The sequence below is a fragment of the Thamnophis sirtalis genome, unplaced genomic scaffold (genome assembly GCF_051295495.1).
Source record: "Thamnophis sirtalis isolate CommonGarterSnake01/CBP01778 unplaced genomic scaffold, rThaSir2_p1.2 scaffold_8, whole genome shotgun sequence".
Lineage (NCBI taxonomy): Eukaryota > Metazoa > Chordata > Lepidosauria > Squamata > Natricidae > Thamnophis > Thamnophis sirtalis.
The window spans coordinates 26,440,029-26,464,842 of record NW_028261388.1 but is presented as its reverse complement, the minus strand read 5'-3'; the positions used below and the strand labels follow the sequence as shown (position 1 = coordinate 26,464,842).

The following is a 24,814-nucleotide window of genomic DNA, read 5'->3' as shown; positions in this document are numbered from 1 at the left end:
CGGATCCTTACTACCCTCCCAGCCTTCCGCAAAGCCACCAAGTCCTGGCTGTTCCAGCAGGCTGGGGGGAGCTGAGAAGCATTTACCTCCACAGAAACTGTGAATGTTGGTTTTGTTTTTAATATGTTGTCTTTGTCTCGTTCCCCCCTTTCCCTTGTCTTTTGTGAGCCGCCCGGAGTCCTCTGGGAGTGGGCGGCATACAAGACAAACAAACAAACAAACAAACAAACAAATAAATAAATATAATTGACTCTTTAAAATAATCAGATAAATTAACATTTTTCATTAAAGGCAGAAAAACAAGCCAGTTAAAATATAATAACAAGAGTTATTTCAGATTTTCCACTTATGGATCCAATTTAGATCATTGATTTACATGAACAAAAATAAACAAAACTGTATTGATGTAGAATGTAGTGAGAACCAAGTGGAAGTAGAAAGGATCAAATTGAGAAATCAATCCTCTGTTGTCACAAGCCTCGAGTCTTAAAAAGCCCCATAATAATTGTTATTTATAGTTGTATATTCCCCGATAGTGAAAAAATATTTTGAGGATTGTATTCTTTGTAAAATTTTTGACATACAGAATTACAGTTGTAAGGGAGGTTGGAACTGTCAGGAAATTTTGCCTTAGTTCTAGATTGGATCACTCCTTGATTAGTTTCAATCCATTGCTTCTTGTCCTGCCTGCAGGTGCTTTTTTCTGTGACAGCCTTTCAAATTTTGGAAGACTACTACCATGTCACTTCTAGTAATTATCTTCGTTAGACTAGACATACCCAATTCCTGCAACTATTCATCATATAGTTTAGCCTCCGGCACCCTAATCATCTTTGTTGTTCTTCTCTGCCCTCTTTTTCAATATCTTTTTTTTTAGTCATGGTGATCAAGAACTGGATGCAGTATTAAAAAGTATGGTCTTACTAAAGCAATAGAAAGTGTACTAATACTTCATATGACCTTAATACTGTCCCGCTGTTGGTGCACATAGGACTTCATTGGCTTTTTCTGGCAACTGCAGCACACCGCTGGCTCATATTTAAGTGGTTGTCCAATAGGACTCCTAGATCCCTTTCATAGGACTAGACCCATTCACATTTCCCATCCCCTATACAATAGAATGGAATGGAATGGAATAGAATTCTTTATTGACCAAGTGTGATTGGACACACAAGGAATTTGTCTTTGGTACATATGCTCTCAGTGTACATAAGGAGAATAAAATACATTCATCAAGAATAAAGTTACAGGACTTAGTGATAGTCAAGGTTACAAATAAGCTATCAAATCGTACTAGGAAACAAATAAAAATATAAATTGAAAGAAACAAGCAACATGGTTATAGTCAGAAGTGGGGAGAGATAGATACTAGGAAAGAAGAAAAGAATAATAGTAATACAGTTTTAGTAAATTATTGACAGTGTTGTGGGAATCAGTTGTTAAGCAGAGTGATGACATTTGGGGAAAAAACTCTCAATCCCATAAACTTTAAAACTGCTTATTCTATAGCGAGTGAAGTTCAGTGGGACTGGCTTTTAAAAAAGCACATTTTGACTTTACATTTACTTTAAGTACAGTAAGCCATAACTTGGTTGGTTTGGTTTTACTTCGCGGGAGATGCGAACCATGACAACATGAAAACATAGGGTGCTATTCATATAAGGAACGAAAAGAGCACGTGTATGTCATTTAAAAAGAAATCTAAAGAAAAGCCAGAGTTTGTATCACCGCTTTGCGTCACGCACTTCTTAATGCAAACCTCCCACGAAAGCCGCTTATGCAAAGCCCTCTCTTCCAGTCTCTGATTCCCAGCATGCCGTGCTTTAACTCGGGAAAGGCCTAGATGTTGCGTTGCATCTTGGTACATGTAGTCCTAGACACCCCTTCATTTAAAAATAATAATAAGAAAAGGGGGCGTGGCCCCACGGCGGCTGCTTCTAGGAAGTTCCTCGTGCGCGTTTCGAAGGCGGGCTGGCGAGGTGGTTTTGCTTCACCGCTTCGAAGTGCTTCGCCGGTGCGGCTTCTGAGGTGGGTCTGTCCGGGGTCGAGGAAGGAGAAGTTGGGGTTTACGGGGTGGTACTTTCGGATTGGAAGAAGATTAATTCGAACGGCGACGGCGTGAGGGAAAGTGGTGGAATTGTTAGCGTAATTCACCAGGCAGGCGAAAACAGCATCGCAGAAAGTAGTTATTTATTTATTTATTTTTACCTCAGGCCCAATTACGCAGGCAAGCGTTGAAAAAGTTAAGGCACAGACTCTCCCTCCAAAAATTCTTGGGAGAAGGACCTTTCTGTTAAATTGACAGCTGCTTTGGACCAGCAGGAGAATTGTAACGAAGATTATTGTTTTGCTTTGCGATGAGGGCGTCTTGTTAAAACGTGTTTTTTTTTGCCTTCCTCAGCATTGATATAAAAATTTTCATAAATGTTTGTTGTCCTCTTTCTCTCACATGGTGGCTTTTCCCTGACGAATAAAATTTTTTTTGCTGGAATAAAGTTTCCTCTCAGAACTTGTTTCCTCACCATATGTGCCTTTAACATTAGCCAAGCTTGCCAGTTTACGATATTACAGATTATTTTCTCTTAGTTATACATTTAGCACAGCCTAAAATTAAATGTTCACGCATTTCCCCTTCCTCACAAATAATAAAACTGAAACTGGAATAAGTTATGAAGAAAGGATTTCTGTTAGGAAAACGGATATAAACACAAATGTTCCCCTAATAGTAAAATCTGTATATCTTTTTTTTAGTACATCCCTTTTTTAGTTATATTGAAGAAAATTTTATGGGGATCAGATATAGCAGTGAATATGCCAGGCTTATTAATAGGAAGTTATTCTCTGACTGCTGTTTCAAATTAATATTTGGTCAACTTTAGAATTAGACCATTTAGAATTAACTCTCTGGAAAAAAGAAGACTAGTAGCCAGCAGCATTCAACTTTTTTATCCTTAGGGAAGAAACATGCATTTTCAGATGCATGAGGAAGATAAAGCAAAGAGCACTAAACTAAATTTAAGTCTATCTTCATAATTTATATCAACAAATTAACATTTGAACCTGAAGGGAAAACCACAAGATTTGGAGATGTATGTTTGAGTTAATATAATTACAACAGCATGTCCAAAAAGTCCTGAAGAAATATTCTTGAGTAGCAAAAACGGAATGCAAGTATATAAATGAGACTGAATGTAGAACTATATTTCCTAACCAATCTACTCAGAAAATGAGTTGATTTTAAATCAGGAAGGGAGGTTTATCGTGTTGGTAGATTAAAAGGAGAGAAGAAAAATGTTTTTTAAAAGACACTTCACAATATTAAAAAAAACTTGAGCAATGTCTCAGAATTGTATAATTGTAATTGAATATTAAGAGTTATAGGAATTCCTATATTTGAGCATCAATACTAGGCACGCATAACTATTTTGATATATAATTGGTATATAACGTATAACCTATTTGGTATATAATTGTTATATAAATCCAATATATAATTGGAAGGGTTGTTTGTATTTAAGCTCTATATTATTAGTTAATTTTTACTGCTTTTCCCTTATAATTGCAGATTGGATAATGGAAGAATTGATTCACCAAAGATGGTTAAAATATAAAGCATTTGATCTAGAACGTCCTGTGAGTTTAAAGAAATCATGCTGAGAATCTAGAATACTTCCGAAAAATGACAATTTCCATACTCAGTTACCTCAAAGAGTCATTTACTGAAACTTTAGCTACAGTACCTGCAAAGTTAAAACACTGGAAAGTTCTGAAGAACTAAAGAAGTAATTTTTTTTATGAAGAAAATGAATTTTTCTCGAGCAGAAAATTCTTGCTTTCTGCTTCTCTTGGTAATCTTTCAAATTATATTCGTCTTGATACTTTACCGAGGCAGCAGTTCAGTTTTATTTCAGGGTCATTTAGAAATACATAAGTCATTGGACTACTCAAAATCAGAGGATGTCTATATAAATCTTAGTTTATTTACTCCTGCTCCTCAAAAGACCACTATGCAGACTTGTACATCACAGTCAAATATACTTGGTATGTATGAAATACGCACAATACAGGTTAATTTTTTTGTCTAATAAGCTGATCTGTGTCAGTATGATTTGACTAGCATTTGAAAGCTATACATGGTTATTTTTGTTCTTCTGTGACAACTCTTGTCTATCAATGGTGATTAGAAGTGCACCATGTTACACAAGATCCCAAGACTTACTAGACAATAATTGGTATGGATTTCCCCTATTCATTTTCTGGAGGTCTCTCTGTTGCGAACATGGCTGCTACTACTACTGTATGCATTAATAGCTGCTGTAGCTGTTTGCTACAAGGTAGGTCAAAATAATACAGAGTAGTTTTGTAAAATGACCACAAATTTATTTCACTATTTTCATTCCAATCTGCTCCTGATCCTGTTTACAGACATCCCAAAATAGTAATAAGATTAAAATATAATGTAGTAAAATGGTAATCAAAGTTGCTTTTTCCCCCCATCTCTGGCAAAACAGTAAGTACAAGTCTTTTTATTGTGGTACAAATTATTTTTGTACTCAATTATACATTGTTTTACTTGCACTAATGCATTAGGAATAGATTTAGATGAATATTTCTGTAAACCTTTTTTAAAAATCTCAGTAGTTGTGTCCATAGTGTTTATAGTCTGGCATTTTGTTTAAATACAAAGCATAGATAACAGTATGGTAAAGTAAGGTAGAAAGGCAAGGGAACCATAATACAATATATCCTCCACTCTATTTCAAAAAGCTTGCTCAACTCATTTTGATCAGCAATCAAAATGTGCCAGCAAACTCTTGTTTGATGAATTTTACTCCTGTTATAAAACCATTAGTTTTGCACTAAAATTATATATTGCAATGCCATTATGAATTTTCAATCCAAATATAAGGCATGTAATATCTGACTTGATCTGAATGGTTTAATTGGAAATTGTATTCTTTGCAATTTATATGCATTATGTGATTTTACTTACCATGGAAAAATATGTATGCCTAGATTAAATATGATAGAACTAAAAATTCAAATACTTTTGCAAGAAGGGTGTTTATTAACTTTTTAATGAGTATTTGTACAGATTTTCATACTGAAAAAAATCAATGGGACATGATTTAGTGTTTAAAATAATAGCGGTTTTCATTTCTTTTTTTTCACCTTTTCCAATATGACTATAAGTTAGGCTTCAGAAAACCTTTCCTTTTATATTAACTGCTTTTGGCATAATGTTCTAACATAAACAAATTTGTATAATTGACCCAAAGAAGACAAATTGAGGCTTTGAAAATGACTTTCTTGACTAGCTCATACGTAAAGAAATTTTAAGAAATTTTAAGTGCTATGCTGAAGGATAGTTGAGATCTGAAGTTCATATTTTTTTTTAGTGATTTTTTTTTTTTTAGTGATTTTATTGAAATTTGTAGGCCGCCCTTTTCCCTGAGGGGACTCAGGGCGGCTCACATAAAATCGGGGAAGGGGAGATACAGACAATAACAAAGACACATATAATAAAAGCAGTAACCAACATGCATTCATCATTCGGGGGGGGGCAACTATCTTCATCCCCAGGCCTGACGGGCTAGCCAGTTCTTCAAGGCTGCGCGGAAGGCCTGGACGGTGGTGAGGGTACGAATCTCCACGGGGAGTTCGTTCCAAAGGGTCGGGGCGACTACTGAGAAGGCCCTCCTCCTTGTAGTTGCCAGCCGACACTGGCTGGCCGATGGAATACGGAGGAGGCCCAATCTGTGTGATCTTATTGGTCGCAGGGAGGTAATTGGCAGAAGGCGGTCTCTCAAGTATCCAGATCCACTACCATGTAGGGCTTTATGGGTGATTAACAGCACCTTGAAGCGCATCCGGAAGTCGACAGGTAGCCAGCGCAGCTCGCGGAGGATAGGTGTAATGTGGGTGAACCGCGGTGCACCCACTATCGCTCGCGCGGCTGCGTTCTGCACTAGCTGAAGACGCCGGATGCTCTTCAAGGGCAGCCCCATGTAGAGCACATTGCAGTATTCCAGCCTAGAGGTCACGAGGGCCCGAGTGACTGTTGTGAGTGCCTCCCGATTCAGGTAGGGTCGCAACTGGCGCACCAGGCGTACCTGGGCGAATGCCCCCCTAGCCACAGCCGTCAAATGGTGGTCGAATGATAGCTGTGGATCTAGGAGGACTCCCAAGTTGTGGACCCTCTCTGAGGGGTATAAAGTTTGGCCCCCCAGCCTGAGAGATGGAATATTGGTGGAATCCTTGGGAGGGAAACACAACAGCCACTCGGTCTTTTCTGGGTTGAGCACAAGCTTGTTAGCCCTCATCCAGTCCATAACCGCCTCCAGACCCCGGCTCATCACGTCTGCCGCTTCATTGAGTTGGCACGGGGCGGACAGATACAATTGAGTATCGTCCGCATATTGATGGTATCTAATCCCGTGCCTGCGGATGATCTCTCCCAGCGGTTTCATGTAGATGTTGAATAGTAGGGGGGATAAGACCGAGCCCTGAGGCACCCCATATGTTAGGGGCCTAGGGGACGATCTCTGCCCCCCCACTAACACCGACTGCGACCTGTCCGAGAGGTAGGAAGAGAACCACCGCAACACGGTGCCTCCCACCCCCACCTCCCGCAGTCGTCGCAGAAGGATACCATGGTCGATGGTATCGAAAGCCGCTGAGAGGTCAAGGAGAACCAGGATGGAGGAATGTCCTCCATCTCTGGCTCTCCATAGATCATCAGTCAATGCGACCAAAGCGGTTTCAGTGCTGTAACCGGGTCTGAAGCCTGACTGGAAGGGGTCGAGATAGTTTGCTTCCTCCAAGGACCGCTGGAGCTGAAAGGCCACCACCTTCTCAACAACCTTCCCAAGGAAGGGAAGGTTGGAGACTGGACGATAGTTATTAAGGACAGCTGGATCCAAAGATGGCTTCTTTAGGAGGGGTCTCACCACCGCCGCTTTCAGTGCGGCGGGGAAGTTCCCTTCCCGAAGAGAGGCGGTCACGACCGCCTGGATCCAGCCTCGTGTCACCTCACTGCTGCTGGTAACCAGCCATGAGGGACACGGGTCCAGTGGGTTCATATGCTGTAAAGCTAAAACATTATTTAATGAAATACTCAAGCATAGCCAGTATTTTCCATGAGAGTACATTTAGAAATACTTCTAGAGAAAAAATGATAAAAATCATCTTTTTTCAGACATGCTGAATTTTCTAAGTTTTTCATAATTTTCTTTTTCTCCTTTGTCAATCCATATTTTATGCAGTGGGACTCTTAACCATCACCTTTGATACACTACATAGTGAAAGAACAATTATCCACAAAAATCCATATGTCCATTTGGGTGGCTGTTACAGCCCACCTCATTGTCTAGCCCATTACAAAACTGCTATAATTGTACCATGCAGGAACTGTGAAAAGAAGTTGCACCAATTTCTCTATTACCTTCATCCCTTTCTCCAACGCCAACAGCTTAGCTATTGTATCTACTTGATTCATCAGGTAAGCCAAACTATCAAGAAAGTCTCTGGTTGAGCACAGATGGTATCTGATTATACCGGGAATAGTTACATATAGTTCTATTGACTGTATTAGCAAGTCTGGATAGGCCTTCAAAGTCTGAGTCAATATGATTTGGAAACTGGACAAATCCATGATCCCTTAGGTCATCATTTCAGAGCTATTTCCGTACCATATTCCTTAAGCCTTCAATGGTAGTTGGGCATGTCTTGAAAATTTCTTAAAAATTCAGGGTAATATTCAAAGAAACATCTGCCTTGAAAGTAACCTATATTGAATATATAGTACAGTCTAACTTTAGGAGCTGACCATAGGAAACGTTTTGTGACATTTTGTATTATGTCAAAATATTTTTTATGATAATATTTTATAAAATTTTCCAAATTTTAATTTTATGTGATTCATGGTTCCTGGATTTTTGACGCATTCTGTAAGGTAGCCCATTTAATGTACCCATTTGGTTGAAACAGTTTTGCTTATGGTGTATCATTTCAGTTAAAGGTTATAGACACTGGTTTTAGTAGTATATAGATTCTGAGAAGCCGTACATGGGAGAAGACTGCTTTAAAGTCCTCATAAAACTGCATAGAAACTGCTCCATACATTATAAAGAAAGATGAAATCTCAACAGTGATAACACTTTTCAAAATATGCATGGTTCATATTCCAATAAATCAAGCAGTTTCTATGTCAGTCTGGGAGAAACTATGATTACAGTCTTATCCAAATCATTGTATTGATGTTCCTTTGAAAAATGTTCCATTTATATTTCCTGTTAATATGAATAGAGTACTGAAGAACAAAGCTCATTTGAAAATTGTTAGTTTTACTATTTAATTTTAGGGCATTTGGGGGAGTATCTAATTGAAAATCAAACATGTATTTTAGAGATATTAAATGAAACATGATGATTCTGTATATTACAGTGGACTCTCATGCAATTTTCATGCATAGCTTTAGTGCAATACGAGATGCAAGAACCAAATGGACCCTATTCTTCTGTTATTTAAAAGAGTCACGAAGACCTGGCTTTTTATCAATGATTTCAGTGATGGACTCAATTGTGCTTTATTTTTAATGTGTTTTTTTTGTAATTTCTGGTTCTGATTGTTGGAGCCTCCCAGAGTTATTGAAAGTCAGGCAGCATACAAACTTAATACATTCTTTTTATTATAGTTCATTGCATAGTTAGATGTTTAGACTAAATTTGGCAATTTATCCACCTATCAAGTCCTCCCCAAAACTGGGACACACAGAAACACACACACACACACACACACACACGTCATGATGATACTAAGAATCTTGTCTGAGTGTTGAATGTTTTTTCTCCTGTTTCAAATTATGTCCTTTGCTGTTTTTGTGAACATGCATTACGTTTTTTCCTTCCTATTCTATTTTATCTGCTCGTTCAGCCCCTTTATCTTGCATTTGAGTGCTTCTAGTAAATGGTGTTGAAGCCCATTAAGCTTATGCACCTTGTTGAAATCTAATCAAAAAAATTGCTACTCCTGATTTTTATTTTTTGCTATCTTAGACTACTTTGTCTCGCCTCCCTAGTTCTTTTCCCAGTATTCAGATTGTATGTTAATCACAGATAAAACATTACCGGTACTTTTATTTTTTATGAATATAGGACTAACAAGTTATCCAATTTTCACAATCACTGATCATCCAATACCAACACAACTCATCCAATCACACCAGAAGCTTTTTGCAAAATGAATACAATACAGTTATTATGAAGAGGCATTGCTGTCAGATTTCAATGTTGTTATGTTGCTTGATTGAGTGGCATGTTTTCTTTCCAGGCTGGAACTGGTCCATTTAACAGAGCAAAGCTCCTTAATGTTGGCGTCCATGAGGCCATGAAAGAGAATGATTGGGACTGTCTGCTTCTACATAATATGGATCTTATTCCAGAAAATGACTATAATCTTTATGTCTGTGATAAATATTATCCCAAACACTTATCCACTGCTATTGACAAGTTATATTACCGGTAATGTCTAAGAATATGACAGTAAATATCTTATGAAATAAAATAATCTGAACAAATGTGGTTTATTGAATATATTTACTAATTCATTATTTGAATAATTTATAATGAATAAACATTTAGATTTATATGCATTTCACTTTTTAAAAATTAATTCCAGACGCTTTTCATGTTCTGTCCAGGAGATGTGTTTTCATTTGGATTGAATTTATATATTTTTTGAATAACATTTTAAACATTTAGGAATAATACTTAACTGTGGCAGCGCATAAGTATCTTATTTTTAAAAAATTACTGGGTGAGCTAATTTATTTGACTATCAATGATTTTCAGAAATCATAGTCACTTTATAATTTGCAATATGGGTAAATTCAGATGCTGAAATATTTTCCTAGTTGTGTTTTAAACTCTAATATTAAATATAATTATTTAGACATCAACCCTATATATCTAAAAGGATTTATATTTATTTCAGAATTATATATAGAATTTGCTTTTAAGTTTATTGAAGACTTGAAGTTTCTATAATAATTATTTCACAATTTAATTATTGCATAACTGCCTTTTCTCTAGGTCATAGGTCTCTTCTGTTATATTACCTTAACTACAACAGCTTTTAAAATATATCTGCCTTGACCTAAAGTCACCTGTTAAGAATTTAAAATTTGTCTTTCTGGTCCCTGTCCAGAATTTTAACTGTTAAAGCACATTGATTTTCCTATGTTCATTCCTAGGTTAGTACCACAAAAAGCATCAACAATAGAATTCTAATTAATGCAATATATTGTACAGATGTGAAAGGGCTGGAGTAAAGAAAAAGTACCCACATGCATTTGCTTGTATGATGAATCCATGTGTATTTACTTATACAATCACATGCATTAAGTTTATTTTTCTGTGCAGCCTGCCATATTCGTCTGTTTTTGGTGGTGTTACTGCTTTGACCCCAGACCACTACATGAAGATAAATGGGTTTCCAAACACATACTGGGAGCATCTTGATGAAGATGACGACATTGCAGAAAGGTATTTATTTACTGAAATGTTAAAGTATGTTCAAGCATTAAAGTTTTAAGCAAGATACATATTGTGGGTATTAAAGAAGCAACAAAGACATCCTTTTTTCATCAGCTATTGTTAGTGAATATTATATATGTAGAAAGTATTCTCCAATCAAATAATGCCATTTTATACCTATCCCTAAAATTGTTTGAAGAAAAATGAAACTAAGGCCATCGTACAACATATTATAAACATCATTTTTAAAGGTTGAAATGATATGAATATCATCACATATTGTCTTGCTTATCTTAGCATTTCAAGTTCTCTTGAAACTGCTTAGAGGGCTCAAAAGCACTGTGAAGTGGTATATAAGTCTAAGTGCTATTGCTATCTTCCTACTTCTGTATCAGTCAGCTATAGTAAATAGCTGTTCAATTGGAATCGTGTCAAAATTAATTCTAGTTTACTAGTAAATTACTAGAATATTTTTAACAGCTTTTGCCTATTTTTCCAAAACACTCATTTCTATTCCAAAACTTGGGTATCTCTTCATTTTTTAATCAACCAATTTGCCATGCTGATATTTCATTGGTAAGCTTATCCATGTGTACATTATATGTTTTTTTAAAAATTAGCTTCGGTACCAAAACCTAAGACTATTGTGATTTTATCACAGTCCATATGCTAAATTAAAAGGTACTGTGCTGCTTTACTTCTATAGGCTCCTAATACAATAACCTGTCTTAGTGATGGAAGCTCTTAACTAAAATTCTTAAGTTTAATTTAAGATCCCATCTGATGATTTTGTTAGCATCAATAAATCTGGAATTATTAAGACTGGCTACTGTCCAATATACAAAATGTTTAACTTTATTGTTGTTGTTTTTACTTTATTACTGTAATAAATACTTAAGTCCTTGGACCATTTTAAATCATGCAAATGCTGGAACTTCTTTGCTGTGTGTGATTTTATAGTCACATACCTGAAATTAAAACATTCTTCCCATGCATTTTAATATTTTAGGATAAGCATAATTTCAAAAAGTGCTTCTCAAAAGAAAGTAAACACTATATTTTATCATTTGTCCATGCCTTTCAAAAGAAACTGCAATTCTAGCACAATTCTATCAAGCATATTCTGACATTCCTGCTGCATACCAGCTGCTGCCAAATTATACCTGTCAGTTGTAATAGTTTCATTATTAGCAATCAGTTTGCTAATTTTATAATCTAACATTGTTAGATTATAGAAAATCTAATATACATCCACTCAGTATTTAATCTATTTCTCACAATATATCAAATTATTTTTCCTTCAGCTACTTCAAAAGTTGTAATTTAGATTGTCATCTAACAGAATTAAAATATGGGTAGGTTAATAAATTAAGTAACTTAAGAGAAGGCCACTGAAAGTTTACTGCATTTTATTTCAGATGACTGCTTTATACCATTTTTCAAAGTAATAAAAACTACAATATCCTCAAAAGCTTTTGAAGAAGATTCAAAATGGCTACCCTTAGCAAGTGCATTATGACCAAGAAATAATATTTTCACTATGATCAGTACCAGACATGCTTAAATATTTTAGTATAACATTTTATTATAAAAAATATAGAGTGAAACAATGGAATAATCTCAAAATTCAAATATCAGGATATAGGAAACCTAACAAAATTACTGATTGCATCTCTTATAGCAATTACAATACCATACATACATAAGACAAAGCTTTGGGCTGCCATCAATAATCTTTGTGGTACCAACATAGGGCCCAAAGTCAACGTTAGAAATACAGCCTATACTAGAGGTTAAGTCTTAAAAATATTTTTTTAAAAAAAACATATTTAAGTTAAGGCAGAAACATAGCAAGTACTAAGGAACAGTTTGAGGAACACATACATGTTATTAGTTTGCAAGGGTGTCTTTTTTTTTCTGCTAAAACACATAACTGAGTATTTTTCCTGTCATACATTGAATGACTTTTTACTCCAAGAACTGCATTTTGAGTTCCGTTCATGGGACGTCTATATTTTTTTAATTGCAGTTCTTTGCACCCTTTTCCTTCATCTAAACAGGGAGATTCAAGCTTGAAGACAAATTGTACAACATCACAGAAAGTAAGAATTCATACATACTGGAATTCAGTCAAAGTATTGGTGATAAACTCTTGCATTGTAAGACCATTTTCCCCTCATCTTTAATAAACATTGTACCAACTATATGAGAAATCGGATGTTACAAGTTTTTCACCCATTATGTGTAACTCCATTTTCAACTGATCTTTTTCTTCAAAACATTACTTTTCATATTCATATTCTTTTTTACAACCTAACATTTACTTCATATAATTTGGTTTTTTGGCTTATGGCATCATCTGTAAACAAAAGTGTTATCTATGCTTCCATCTCCACCACTGTAAATGTTCTATGTAGATTTTTCCATAAATGCATTAAATAACCAAAATGTCATTGTATTTAGTTTCTAACTTTCTGCTCACATTTATATTGATACATACTTTTCTTGCATCATTCACTCATTTTGCAACCAAACTTCAATTCTGTACTTATAAAAAACCACCCATAATTCAGTCTGTTCATTCTATTTCTAAAATAACATACAACAAGCTTTCTTTCTTTCTTTCATATGAATATAAGTGACTTGCTGAAGAGCCAAGATTCTCATCTGCGTATTTTCTTCCTGGTGCTGCACTTCTCATACTACTCTGCCAACCACCTTATCAGACTACACTTAAGAACTAGTCTTAGTTTTGCTGTTGCAATATTTCCCTTAGAGAAAATTAACAGCATGCTTTCAATTGTCCATATATACTCATACAGGCAATATCACCCAACCCACCCACATGAAACCCAGTTGTGGGGGGGGGGGGTGTCTCAAAAGACTAACAAAATGTGGTCAGCACTTCTTTAGTCTTCTTCTCAAAAGACTTTTTTTTAAAAGTGGTCGGCGCTGTAAGGAATATTTAAAGCTATTAATTTATTTTACCCAGAAAAGAGAGAAGCATTATTTACTGTCTAAAAAGTAGTTGTCATAACTTTTTCAATTGTACATTTGCCTGTTTTCTTATTAAGGAAGTAATTTTCCTACCATGTTTTTCAAAAAGGATCCATATAGCAGGAATGAAAATAATTCAGGTTCCTCTTCATGTTGGACGTTACAAAATGATGGGTTATGAACAAACACCTAGCCCTTTGCTGAATCTAAAAAGGTGATCGTATTTATTTATTTTTCTTTTCCACTCAAATTCAATCATAATTTTCCCTCCCTTATGTGAAGTATTGTTCATGCATAACACTGCAGATCAAATTCCTATCATATATCAATTTAAATTGAAGTCAAACTATCTTATGCATTTGATCCAGAATGCAGTGGCAGAAGTGCTGTGGTTAGTTGTGAGTAACCAGAGCAGTTCCTGCAGCATTGATGTAATAGATCAATGTAGATACTGTATCAATGCTACTCTGGTTGCCAATAAATTTGTCAGTACGGTTTAAGAGACTAATCACTACAGGAAGTCTTTTCTTTGTGACAATTGGGACCAGCAACTCCATTGCCAAGTTATTTTTTCAGCACTGTCGTAACTGAATAGCTTGCCTTCTCACACAACAGTCACTGTTGGCCTTTCTGAAGTAGAAATATGGTTCTTCCAGAGGACCTTTGGTGATTAATTAAGGTGATTAATTTTAATGTTACATTCAATAATTGTTAACTTATTGTTGACATTTTCATAAAATTTAAAATCTAATTAAAGTAGCAATATAATTTATTTGTATGTAAGTTCTGTAGGCTACCTAGGCTCCTTTTAAAAAATGATTTTTTAAAAAAGGAATGTTTGTAGTCATTGGCAGGGCTAAATATTTTAATTAAATATTAGCCAACCAGAGCAAATACATTTAGGTATAGTACCTGTAATATATATTCTGGGAGTGTGAATTGAGGCTTTATTGGAACTGACAAACAGAAGTGCAGTGTGGTTAGTAATTGTATCATCTACCTAGAAACTCCACTCCATCTTGTATATGATAAACTGCTTATTATGGAAGTGAGGGAGATATATCTATAAATCCTATCTACATATTTCAAAAAATGGTTTCCAATATTCAAAAGTAAACATTCTCTTAAAGGCAAAAGCAACAGAACACCAATCACATGGGTTGAAAATAAACATTTGTTACATCTAGTTAGTTAGAATAAGAGAAGGCTGGCTCTATCCCTGGCTCTATCCCTCCTTTTCCCACTTCTCCCATTGTCTGGGGTTTTGCATGATAAATTAGAACATGAAGTGCAATCCCAATTCAAGTTGCATCAATGAAATCTCAGTCAGGACAAATGTTTTTCACCAAAATCAGGTTCTCTGGCTATAATTCACTTTTTTTTAATTAGCCCAAATGACTATATATGATTGGGATCTCACCTAGATTACTTTCCTAAACTCTTGACTATATATTTGCATAATATTTGCTCCATTCATGAAGAACCTCTGATATACAGTATATCCTTAATAATATTAATTTTTCCTCTTACAAAGGTTCTTCCTAACAATATGTTAGAAACAAGTTTCCATTTGCCTATGCTTATTTTGTAATACGAGAAACAATTTCCTTTTCCCTTTCTAAAAAGTTAGTAATGAAACATTGTTTGATTTGCATTTCTATATGTAAAATATTCCTAGTTTATCTAAAGTGGAATCTTCCTTTCCCTAGGCCTGCTAAATTGCATACTTCCCAAACATGGAAAGATGATGGAACAAATTCCCTTGTCTTCAAACTCTTAGAAAAGAAGAAAAAACATCTTTATACACACATTGTGGTAGATATTGGAGCCACGCCAGCATTACCACCTCCAAGTCAAAGAAAAAGGAATAACACTTGATTTTGGCATCATCTGAAGCTTTCAAATCCTAGAGCTTTTTACAAGCTAAAGTCACCAGGAATGCAAGAAGGGGAAAGAGAACATTGTTTTTGCATGCATTTGACCAATTAAGCAGGAGCCAAATACACTATAAAGAAACCATATCTGAGGTAGATTGGTTTTGCTTCATTGACATTAGCAACATAGAAATTATCCTATCTTGTTCTGCAGTAAACTGTCAGAAGCTAGAAGCTATAGTTCTGCTATAGGAATTGTCAAGTACCAGCAACAAATTGGTCTATGAATAATTGCAAAATGTCTACTGAATCCTGTGCTCTTTTCTAATTTGCACAACTCTTCTGCACAGCAAATATTTAAAAAAAAGTTATGTTAATGTTACTTGTTACCAATGTTTCAGGAAATATATGAATTTGGAATTGACTTATGGGTCTCTTTTTGAAAGGTTTTTCATTAGAAAATTCAGTTTTCTATACCCATATTTTAAGAATTTAATACTTTAAGAAAGTATTTTTTAATTATATGTTAATTAGGTGTTATTTTAAAATATCTTAGTGAATTTCAAGAAACAATTTAAAAGTATTAATAAACATGTAAGTATTTGAATGAACTGATTATCTGCTTTTTTAAACACATTTCATTGGGGTCTCGTTATTTTTAAAAGTTTGATATATTTGTGTAGACTGAAACTGATTAGACAGAGAAGCTGTTTATTTATCATATTAAAAATATGGAATTAATGGAAATGGAGATTTACCTTGTATTATATCTCATATATATAGCTCACTGAATCATCATAGCAGCCCTCCTATAGAAAGGCAGAATAGGAAATCTATAAATATTTAAGCAAGATTGCTGTTTGTTCAAAGCACCAATGTTGAATCTATTTCCCTCTGTCCGTTTGTAAATCAGCTGAAAAAATAAGGATTGTTTGCCTTTCAAATTTATGTGGTTTGCTAATAGCCACCTTGACAATATAAAAATAATTTGACTTTGGTAGCTGGAACACAATTTATTTTTATGCTCATTTTTTAAAAAAATATAATGTTTTGCATTTAACCATAGAACCATTTCTATGTTTAGTACTAATATTTTATATTCATTAGTTGCATTAATTGTCTTCCAGCTTTCCCCTCCATCCTGAAGAAATAGCACTGCATTTTAAGACCATTCTGCACTCTAACCTTGCAAAGGTGTATGCTATCATTTTAATGTCAATTTATCTACTTATGTACTCTATGCAAATATGTTTGGCTGTTATCCTTTGAAAAATGAAAAACACAGAGTAATCAATTTCTTTTAGTAGTAAATTTTCACATTCTTAAACTGACAGATATTCGGATAAATATGAAAACTGAAGATCAACAGGTTAAATTTTATTCAAAATTTTATTTTTTACTTGTTTAAGAAAAAGAAATTATGTACCACCCCATTTAGAATATGATGAACAGTTCTTCAACTGAAAAAATGACATTTTAAAAAGTTGGACTGGAAAAAAAATCTTGTTTCATTGAAAAATTAACAGTTGAATTGTTCTTATATCTCTTCATTAAAAAAAAAATGTTCAATAGAATTCTTTATAAAGGATTACTTTTATCCAAAGAAAGTCTTTAATTTCAACGTTGTCTTATAGCTCAAAAGAGAGTAACTAACAAATCTAACAGTTTTAAAAACTTTCCATGTGTAAAGAACTTGTTGAGTGTCCACCAACAGAAAATGAAATATTTCACTGCTGTAGCTCAAGTCATTACTTTGTTTTGGTCCATTTGAATAAAATTTATTAGCCATAAGAAATGGTTATGAAAACTTAGTTTGCCTTCCAAAATCCACTGTAATATTTGTATATAAAAGATTGTATTCTTTTGAAAGCAGTTTATAGGAGCATGAATTTAGCCCATCGGTCTTCCATACTCGAGACACCTGACGCAAGAGATTCATTCTGAAGAGATTTTAATGTTGGAGGTAGGAGAGAAAGAAAAAACAGGTCACATATTAAGTCATATGTTAAAATACACCTCTTGAGGCTGTATAATAAATTATTTTGTTTTCAATCCATCCATTCTCAGATATCCAAATCTCCCAAACATACTGTATCTATCAGGAACACAATGCACAGCCTAATTTTTCCTGTCACCAATTATACTCTTCAGTAGAATTTGCTTCATAGATACAGTTTTCTTAACTCACCTTTGGCCATTTGCCTCATTGCCTTGGTCTCTAGTATGAAAGATCATAGTATACTTGGCTATACTGGGGGAAGGTCGGATTATCTTCATTTTCTGCATTTCAACCCTGAAAACAAAAATGTGACAATTTGTGAGTAATGACTGTGAAGTGCAAGTATGGTAGATTAGAGAATATGATGGAGAGCTTCCTGGCCATTTTGCTTGCTGATAATGACTAGGAAAACACACATGAAAGCAACCATGAACATGAACTCAACATTCCAGTCCTGAAAAGAGAACCTCTAGAATACAGGCTCTTTCTCAAATTGCACATTTTACAAAGTAAAATCTTAAATCTAACTAATGCTATATGAATGAGAATGCAGCAAGCACAGAATGAGCGCTACATAAACTGCCACTGAAAAGTGGAAATAGCACAATTTTCATGAAACCCACTTCCTCGTCTCCAAAAGTCGTATGTTGAAGGTAGAAAAATCCTATGGCCCATTTTGCTTTAGGGAAGGACAATCTTAGTATAAGCTGAAATTGCATGTTAAGACTAATACTACATGTTTAATTTGAAAGAGGTGTATCACAGGGATGGGTTCCTGCTGGCATTACTACCGGGTCGGCATGCAAAGTACGTCTTCTGAGTCAAATGCCAAATTTGCACAGCTGAATTATATACAATAAATTCATGCTGATGAAGAGGTAGATAAGATCAAAGTTTTGTTTCTCAGGGCACCGCAACCAATGTTCAATGAAGCCGAATTATGGGAAATTTGTGACAAATAATTTGTAATCTGTGGAATACATTGCTAGGGATGGCAATTAGAGCAGAGAGTTTTAACATTAAAATGATAGAGGGTAAGGCTATTGATCACAACTACTAATCAGGTTTTTTGTACCAATCACCGGGATATATAAGGATAATGCAACTATTTATATACTTACTGGTCAACTTGGAAATAAATTCCTGAACTAGATGAGTTTTTGATCTATTTCAGAACTGCCTTTCCTAATCCTAATTCTCCAATTGCCGCTGCTTCTAAAGTGAAATAGCTTGAGTGGGATGTGAAATAGAGAAAACTGCCTCTTAATTTGTTCCTGTACTTCACTCTGTGGCTGATTTTCTGTTTTTCAGGATTCCAGATGAGTTTTTATTCTTAACAAAATGAAAGAAGAGGCCTGCAAAGAATGGAAAACAGAGCAGGGGAAATTGTTCACGTACATGTTACTTTTCTCCCTTTTAAATTTGCCTTTGAAACCGCTTTTCCCTAGAAGTAGCAACCATGTGTAATATATGTAATACTGTCAATAGTGAGCAGAATAATTCATATTACATTGTGGTCTGATGGACTAGGTACTGGGCTAGAACATAGGAAACTCAGGTTCAAGTCCATTTTTAACCATGATAGCCAAGCCCTGTACTACCTCTCAGTCCATTTCACTCTGCAAAGCTATTGTAAGAACTGAAGGCAGTAATGCTATGTATGCCACCTTCAGGTCCTAGAAGAAAAGCAACATAGATCTCATATATAAATAATTAATCAATGAAATTGTTCCTGCACATTTAATCAATGAAGTTGTTCCTGCACATTTTTCTAACTTGACCAATAAGTCCTGAAATCAACCATCGTTACCTGCCTAAAGCAATGGGGGGGGGGAACAAAAATTGAACCAATCATAAGTGAAGGTCTACGTTGAAGCCTACACTATGACCATAAGAGATGGTGAAAAGTCTGTAATTGGGGCTCAGTTGCAGAGGTCCTTGAAAGAAGCAAATGAATATATCATCATATATTACTGCATTGATTGCTGTTATGGATGACCTGAATAGGGTCTTTGTGACCCTATTAGGCTTCACAGGGGCTTTTGATATCATTAACCATAGAATTCATCATATAACATCTACAAGAGTTGAGGATTATAGCCTCTGTTTTATAGTTCTTTTCTTCCCTTGTAACTGTTTAATTACAATGGCAGAAAGCCAGTGTGGTATAGTGGTTAAAGTGCTGGCCTAGAAACGAGGTGATGGCTTACAGTTCTAATCCCACTCTAGGCATGAAAACTGGCTTGGTGACTTTGGGCCAATCACTTTCTCTCTGCCCAACTTACTTTGCATGTTGCTGTTATGGGGAAAACAGGAGGAAGGAGGATTATGTATGTTTGTGATTTGCTTAACACTACCTTGTTTAGCAACAAAAATCTTGATCCCAATTTTGATCTTAAGTCATGGACTACCTGTATGAACTTCATGCTCTTTTCCTTTACTATTCCTGGCTATGGGAGAGAGAATGCAGGAAGGAAGACTGCCACTGATTGTAAAGAAAAATTATAGCAGAGACTAGATGTTTGAGAACAGAACCATGTCCATAGGGAGATGGTTTGCTTCTTGTCACTGACAGTGTCAAACAAATTGGATAACATTCTGTGGAGGATGTTTCAAACTTGACTACACTGAGCTACATGGCCAAGACTTTGGATTAATTTCAGCAATACTGATCATTTGCAAATTAACTGGGAATGGATTGACTAAAGGAAGGTGATGGAAATGCCCTTATCTAGTCCCGTGTTTCCCAGAAAAGTATTATATATGTAGATGAGACAATTTTTGAAGATATAATTTCAAAACACTGCAAGGCACCAGATTTGGAGAGGCTGGTATCACAATTTAGAGAACGAAAAACATTCTGTATATTGCATTCTGGATTCTAACAGCATTCTCCCTTTTAAAAATTAGGATTGCACTATCTGTTCCTCTGAATGCTAAGTATTTATCTTCTTGCAAATCCCAGCTTTGTTTACCTTTAGGAAGAAAGACAAACAGAATGAACCAATTCTAAATGCTACATTTGCTGACAGGCAGAACCAACAAAATCAGAAAAACACATCAGTTGTTTCTGATGTGATCCTGAGAAGGATTTTATAATTGTTATTCATTTTACTGGAACTCTACTCTATATTCCTTTGTTTTTTCATCTAGGTCTATGAGATCCTTATGGTTGGACCACCAAAGATTCAGAAGCCTTGCACAACTGTTCTGAAGGCTGACTCTTGTTGTCTCCCCATGAATAGTCCATGCTCATCAGAAGCACATGCACAAAAAGCCAGAGACAGCCTTCAAAGTGTTTTTTTTAAGTTGGTTTGACGCTTCCTCTCTTAATAATATTGTTGAACCCCAAAGCAGATATATTGCAATACAATACATTGTATTGTTCTGCTAGTGGCAATTATGGTTAGGTGCAAACAGTACAGTTGCATCATAGGTTCCCATACATTGGCACAAATTTAAACGATTCAATTATTGTTTATCTGTTGCTGAATTATTCCCACCTTGCACTAAGAGGGCAGCATTACTTTCATGCTGCTTCATGGAAGAAGAAACCTGAAATAATCCAAATACAGAGGGGTGGTTAAAAAAACAAGTAACAAGAAGCTTGTTTGTGGTTATGTCAAGCTATCTTAAGAAAACCATCTCATATAAGTGCAGCCAATCCTAGTTAGTGGAGTGGACTTCCAGTTTTTTTTAAAAAAGTCAAGACAGACTTCTATATTTCTGATTAAGCTTCCTGCATGCCAACTCTGATCTCAGTTTTCAGACTCTCTTAAGATAATTTGCTTTAACCAAATGTGAGTCATACCCACAGGAAAAATTCCCATCACCCACAATCTGTGCCACCCACTTTGCATTTGACTGAAATGTACCTGATCCGAAGGTCATCGTCCTCTCCTCCCCAGCCCCAGTAGTTGTTTGAAAATCCATTCACCTTCAGAAATTGTTCCCTTGTCAGAGCAGTTACACCGCCAAAGTATCCTTGGTAACGCAACCTATGAACACATATGCAGGGGCAGGAAAGTTATTTTTAAAAAATGGCATTTACATATTTATCAGAAACAGAAAGTTTGCAGAATTCCAAGTTTGTAAAAAAACACAAAAAAGGAGTAATACCCAGCAAAACATTTTCCTAAGCTTTCCCAAGAAATGTATGCCAAACATTTTGGGCTTTTACTATATCAGCCAGCACTGCATGTTGGTTTTGACAATGACGACAAGCATCTTCATTGCCCTTTGGGATTATAATGAACCCATTTATTCTGAACTAGTGGATTGAACTCATATACTAAGCACCTGCATCTAACTTAGCTCCCTTTGGGGGGAGTCTGGGGGACCCTTTGAAGCCCCTTGATTAATTCCATAAGGTGTGAGATTCACGTTTACTAAATCACAGGATCAAGGAGGTGGTTTGTCTATTTGATTCAATTCATTCACTTCTGACTCCCTCTACTCTGAAAAAAAGTTAATATTATACCTCTTGACTTAGAATAATGTATGGTCCAACGGAGAATGATGTAAATCAATGTATAAGCATCTTTACCTACTTCAATAGCAGCAAGTAGAACAAAATGAAAAGTAAAGTAGTTGATACAGGCTGGGCTGTATCAACTCCTTTAAAGTCAGCAGATATTAACAAGTTAGCTTAATCCATTATGGTAATATACAGGCCCTATAAGGCTGGTTCTGATAATTGTAAGTGCTCCTTTCCCAAAACAAACATTCTAAAATAGGGGTCACCAACTCTCGGGCTGAAGCCTGTTTGAAACTAGGCCATGCGAGTGATAGGTAAGCACGCATGCTTGAGCACATGAAGCTCCATTTGTGTGAGAGGTGGGGCCCTGCGCACAAAGCTCCCTTTGTGCGAATTGAGCTTTGCTCATGAGCACAAACCCCTTCGCTTAAGGACCCTTAGCTCATGCGAATGGAGCTTCACACACAAGTGTCCACTGTTCACTCGAGTAGACCTTTGCGTGTGAGCCCAAGTGTGCATTTGCACAAATGGAGGGCACACCCTCCTCTCGCACTAATGGAGTTGTGAACACGTGCATAAGCCTACCATGTTAAGTTAATCAACCATCTCACAAGAATTTTGCTGCACATTGAAGAGGACTGGCCGAGATGATCCTTGAAACCCCTATCATATCCATAACTTTATAACAGGAGGTGGAAAGGCTGCAAGGTTAACAACTACTCATCTTCTAGTACAGGAGTGATCATGATAAATGATGTGTGCACCAATCAAAGTTCAAATATGTTCCTCATCAAATTGCTTAACCCAAAAGATTCAAAAATTACAGTTACAACCAAGTTGCTTAAAGCAGTCTCAAATAACAAATAACAGGTGGACCAATAAGCAACATAATTTGTTCCATGGAGAAGCAGATGAACCTATTCCGCAAGCAACCAGAGTTTTCTAGTCTTCTTCCATATCTGAATTCAGAAGTATCCATGTGTTTCTTAGAGTTCTACCGTACAATGTGAAACAGGGTTGTGAATATCAAAGTACAAGACAAGGGATGTGAGATCTGTCCATCATTCTGTTCTGGCCAACGCTTGCTTTAAAAAAGAACTTTAAAAAAAAATCATATTAACTTTGGAAACCAAAAATAAAAGAATGTGGTGGGTCAAACTAAGAATTTATTTTCTCTGCATCTAATTGTGGACATTTAAATAAGTCTTGCTCAGTTCCACATTTCACCACATCCATGATTCTTCAAAATAACAAATCTGATTACACTTTAGCAATGGAAAACAAAACTGGACGACGTTACCTTGCCTGTAATGTGTATTATATTGAAACAAAAGGGAGCAAGTAAAAAGTTAATCCATACTTTATTACAAATGCCAGGGTAAAGCAGTAGGTGGCAGCAACTGATCAGAAGACAGGAAGTTCAAATGACCCGGCACCTTCTCCTTTGCTAAAAAAAAAAGTTGCCCTCTGAATTACATTGGCACTGTAGTTCAACCTCCTTGAATCCCAGGTAGAAACAGATGCTGTAAATGCTACCAAATAAAACCAGGAGAAAGGAGGTCTGTTCAATTTCTGTAACCTTCTAGAAAGTGGTCAACACTTACTATCTAATTGTGAAATCCAGAATAAATATTTTTTTTCCCTTCAGGAATCCAGGGATGAGACCATCCAAAATTACATCACTTTTGGAAAATTCATATTTACCATAACTATTTGAAACAATCAAAATGAATAATGTTAAAAATGTTGATGCCTATGCAGAGGTTAGGACGTCACATTCTGGAGATAACATGGTGAGGAAGACTGGCTGGCAAAAGAGTGCGTGTTGACTATATATTCTCCACTTATTTATTCAATCTAAACACTGAAAATATATTAAAGGAATTTGAAAGAAAACATGTGTTTATAAAATTAGAGGAAGACGCATCAACAAAGTGTGTTATGGTGATTATATTACTCAGGGAGCTAAAAAAAGCAAGGATCTGAAAGCTCTAGTAATAAAAGTGAAGGACCACAATGAAAAAAAAGGGAGTACAATTACAAAGATCAGATAATGATCTTTGACAATGAGTGAAATTATCAGACCTTCAAGGAAGTCCAGACCAGAAAAACAAAAACAAAACACTATCCATAATATTACCTCTATAGTAATAATATGTTAATATAATTTTGGAAGTCTGAAAGCAGTTTCCCCTTCCTCCACCTTTCAGACACTTTCTCCACCACCATTCCTGAGTCCAAAAGGCTTTGGACTTTGGATATCTCTTATCAAACCATTATCTAGGTTGCAGTTCTTCCTATTTTCTCTCAAAGTTATTCTTGCAATCCATTAAATTAATATACAGTTTGGGTCATCTAAACATTTGCATGAGATTAGAGAATCCTCATTTTAGGTCACTAATTTCGACATTGATTCAACTTGGATATGCTAGTAATTCAGAGAACTAGTGACAGGTTCTAAATTTAGCTGCAGCAAGATTTGTTACTTCAAAGTCAAGCAAACCAGGGTCAAAAATATAATTCATAGATATATTGAATTACATTAAAACCTATCTGGTAATACATTATTTCTTACCTGTAACCTGTGCTATTTCTCCCCACTACCAAATGCTTTGGCTGACTGCCACATACATAAATATTGAAGTCGTTCTCTGGCACCAAGTCCACATCATGGAAAATAAAACAATCCCAGTTCTCTTCTTTCAGTGCCTCCAGGTATCCCACATTTAGAAGTTTTGCTCTGTTAAACTTGGCATTGCCAGCCTACAAACAATAAATATACATCAGCTTATTCTATCCACATCAAGCACTCTCACAGCGTCCGTCAAAAGTCAAGGCAATCACATGGGTATAAAACCAAGACCTTTATTTCTTCTGGCTGCCTCAAACAAGGCCCAGGGCACTTGGGCTATTTCTATTTGACTCTTCCTCT

The 24,814-nt window shown here is 35.7% G+C and overlaps 2 protein-coding genes across 3 annotated transcripts in view; one reads left to right on the top strand and one right to left on the bottom strand.

The window, feature by feature from the left end:
* The first annotated feature begins 1,909 nt into the window (after positions 1 to 1,909).
* LOC106549006 (beta-1,4-galactosyltransferase 3) lies at positions 1,910 to 16,153 on the top strand. The gene is made up of 7 exons (XM_014066513.2): positions 1,910 to 2,028; positions 3,566 to 4,041; positions 7,266 to 7,501; positions 9,331 to 9,521; positions 10,422 to 10,544; positions 13,642 to 13,746; positions 15,242 to 16,153. The coding sequence occupies exons 2-7, from the start codon at positions 3,795 to 3,797 to the stop codon at positions 15,408 to 15,410; spliced, it is 1,071 nt and encodes a 356-aa protein (XP_013921988.2). The 5' UTR covers positions 1,910 to 2,028; positions 3,566 to 3,794; the 3' UTR covers positions 15,411 to 16,153.
* Positions 16,154 to 16,770: 617 nt separating this feature from the next.
* B4GALT4 (beta-1,4-galactosyltransferase 4) overlaps positions 16,771 to 24,814 on the bottom strand; it is a 40,307-nt gene continuing 32,263 nt past the window's right edge. For both annotated transcript variants that reach the window (XM_087721309.1, XM_087721308.1), the window contains 4 exons: positions 24,458 to 24,645; positions 21,281 to 21,403; positions 17,595 to 17,699; positions 16,771 to 17,346 (listed from right to left, as the gene is read on the bottom strand). In XM_087721309.1, the coding sequence (XP_087577435.1) occupies positions 17,205 to 17,346; positions 17,595 to 17,699; positions 21,281 to 21,403; positions 24,458 to 24,645 (558 nt within the window). In that variant the 3' untranslated portion in view covers positions 16,771 to 17,204. The remainder of the gene's footprint in view (positions 17,347 to 17,594; positions 17,700 to 21,280; positions 21,404 to 24,457; positions 24,646 to 24,814) is intronic.